Below are 2700 nucleotides of genomic sequence, written 5' to 3' on the forward strand. Positions count from 1 at the left end.
TTGCTACAACTATGAGATTAGTCATTCAATATTAAAAAATTTTATAATTAAATTTATTGAATTTATTTCTATGCGTGTTTTATGTTTTATAAAATAATTTTGTTTACTTTTTAATTAATATTTACATGTAATATATCATTAATTAATTATTTATGTCATCCGGTTTTCACCACCTCAAAAAACTCATCAATTCATAAGATGGCCCTAAAATCGATTGGAAGCCAAAAGACAAAAATGGACGCATTACCAGCCACACCTTAAACGTCTTTCGCGACAAATCTAAGGACCCCTACGTCAGTTCTTCGCTCCTTCTCCAGCTTATCATCCCTCCCATCTCCTACCAAGCCCTAACCCACAAAGACCAAACCTCTCGCATCCATTCTAAGAAAGATACCAAGCATGGGGGCAGCAACAGCGGACAACGATCAAGCAGTAATCTTCACCTACGGTACGTTAAAACAAGGATTCTATAACCACAGGCTGATCCAGGACATGATCCTCGCCGGCGATGCTGCCTTCCTCGGCATCGCTCTCACTGCCGATCGATACCCCCTTGTATGCGGCCCTTACCGCGTCCCCTTCCTCATCAACATTCCCGGCGCCGGTGAGCTCGTCAGTGGTGAACTCTACGCTGTCTCCCGCCGTGCGATCGCTCTCGTTGACGAGCTTGAGGGAATCTCCCGCGGTCACTACGAGAGACTCCCGATCACCGTTCGCCTGCCGATCGGCGGCGAGGAAGGAGGTGAGGAGGGATTGGTGGTGGAGGCGGAAGCTTACTTCGCACATCAGAGCTTTGGTGAGAAGATGTGGAGGAGGAATGGGGAAAAGGGGATCTGCGCTTATTCTTCCGATGAAGCGGTTGGGTACGTTAAGCGGAAGGATAGGCCACAGGACATCACATTCCTTGATCAGATTCGGATCTTCGTCTCCTCAACCATGGATTAGTTAAATTGGGAGGATGAGGATTCTAGGGCGATTTTTTCTTTCCAGTCGGAGGGAGGTTTTTGCAGAAGTCTTTTTTTTGCCGTCCACCCCACTCCATTAATGTATTTACGGATTTCTCCTGCTTCAGAATAAGTTTTGTTTTTGATGAACCAATTTGTGATGTAATCTAGAAACAACTCTTGTTCCTAGATTAAATTTGAAAATTGAACAACGAAATAAATTTGAATGATTTGGTTCGATTTGAGCAATGCATTTCAAAGTTTTACTTTTTTAAAATCTCATTATTCGTTGTTTTATAAATGGTAAAAAAAATTCGAAATTAAATTAATATTACATATATAAGATATGTAATTCTTGAAATTTGTTTTTAATCAAACTCTTAACCCATGCTGAGAATCAAATTAAATTAAATTAATTGGATATATTCGTTGTTTTTAATCAAATTAAATTAATATTACATATATGGAGGTTGTAGTTGGCACGTACATTGTAGTGGTAGGCTGCAAAGAATCTGGAGAAGGGTATTTAGTTTTATTTATTATGGGGATTTACAATGTATCTGAGGTGCATTAATACATTGTCTTTGATGTACCATCTCGCATCATCTTCGAGGTTTATTGTTACACCATTTTTGGGTGCAGGGTCATCCAAGAAGCACTGACCCGGAATAGAGATTAGCAACCCCAAAATGAAAAGGGAATGTGACTTCCAGTACTTTGATAGTGTTGGTTTGATAGATATACAAATTCGTAAGGCTGGGCCACCAAGATAATTCAAAATTTAGGATTCCTGATCCTTTAAAAAATGATTAGATCCAACCAGTCATATCACTTTAATTTATGTTTACTTGCTTAAATTTATGAAATTTTTCTCTAACCAAATTTGAGATTTCAGGCTTAACCATCACTCAAAAAACTCGAGAAGTCTACGCAATGGATCTTTAAAATCTGGCTGACGCTCAAGAAACTCAAATCTACCGGTTAGTAATGATTCTATTTGAGCAACAAAACCAGTGATGGAACTTATGATCGATAATATTCTCCTAAATAATCTAAAGTAAGGAAAAAATGTTTAATTGGCAAAATCTCCTAAATATCAAACAACAAAGAACAAAAACTTGATTTGTAAATCACACAAGATCCGACCCACAATGCCTATGCATCATATAAACCCATCTCTCTTAGCTCAGAATGGGTCAAGCTTTGGAGGGATATTTTATAGCCATCAGCGACCAGATCCATGATGGGTAGCGTATGAATCACCCCATTCTCTTCTTAAAAAGTTACTCACATGGAGACTACGATAAAATTTGTCTAATATGCCTGACATAAGATGTAGTCTATATAAAGTGACAACTTAATTGAGGGACTGAGACATGGCTTGTGTAAGACTTGAGTCGGGTGATAGCATATTACACTAGTCCTAAACTCTCTATAATCACACTCACCCATTGAAATTCAATAACATGTTCTGATTAGCCTTTCGGATCATGAGATGACTTAGTATGTAGGAAAATTAAATTCAATTCCCAATTGACATTCGCCACATTCAGGCTGATTCCCTTAACTACAATAAAAATAAAAAAATAAACTTAAGATACTACTATCACAAAGTGATAAAAGCCTTTTATCTTTTCATCAGTCACATTTACAAAAAAATGTGTCACAAAATATTAAAAATACATGTAATAACGAATCATCATAAAAAAGATCAAGAATATTTTTTTCTAATGTCATCTGAAAAAATGCAGTCATA

The 2700-nt window shown here is 37.3% G+C and overlaps 1 protein-coding gene across 1 annotated transcript; it reads left to right on the forward strand.

The window, feature by feature from the left end:
• The first annotated feature begins 218 nt into the window (after nucleotides 1–218).
• LOC110037777 (putative gamma-glutamylcyclotransferase At3g02910) lies at nucleotides 219–1168 on the forward strand. The gene has a single exon (XM_020742483.1). The coding sequence runs from the start codon at nucleotides 400–402 to the stop codon at nucleotides 943–945; it is 546 nt and encodes a 181-aa protein (XP_020598142.1). The 5' UTR covers nucleotides 219–399; the 3' UTR covers nucleotides 946–1168.
• The last annotated feature ends 1532 nt before the right edge of the window (nucleotides 1169–2700 follow it).

The sequence above is a fragment of the Phalaenopsis equestris genome, unplaced genomic scaffold (genome assembly GCF_001263595.1).
Source record: "Phalaenopsis equestris unplaced genomic scaffold, ASM126359v1 Scaffold224894, whole genome shotgun sequence".
Taxonomy (NCBI): Eukaryota; Viridiplantae; Streptophyta; class Magnoliopsida; order Asparagales; family Orchidaceae; genus Phalaenopsis; species Phalaenopsis equestris.

What these genes read in the sequence shown, in the direction of transcription:
- LOC110037777 (XM_020742483.1), top strand. Translation starts at nt 400, where the DNA reads ATGGGGGCAGCAACAGCGGACAACGATCAAGCAGTAATCTTCACCTAC.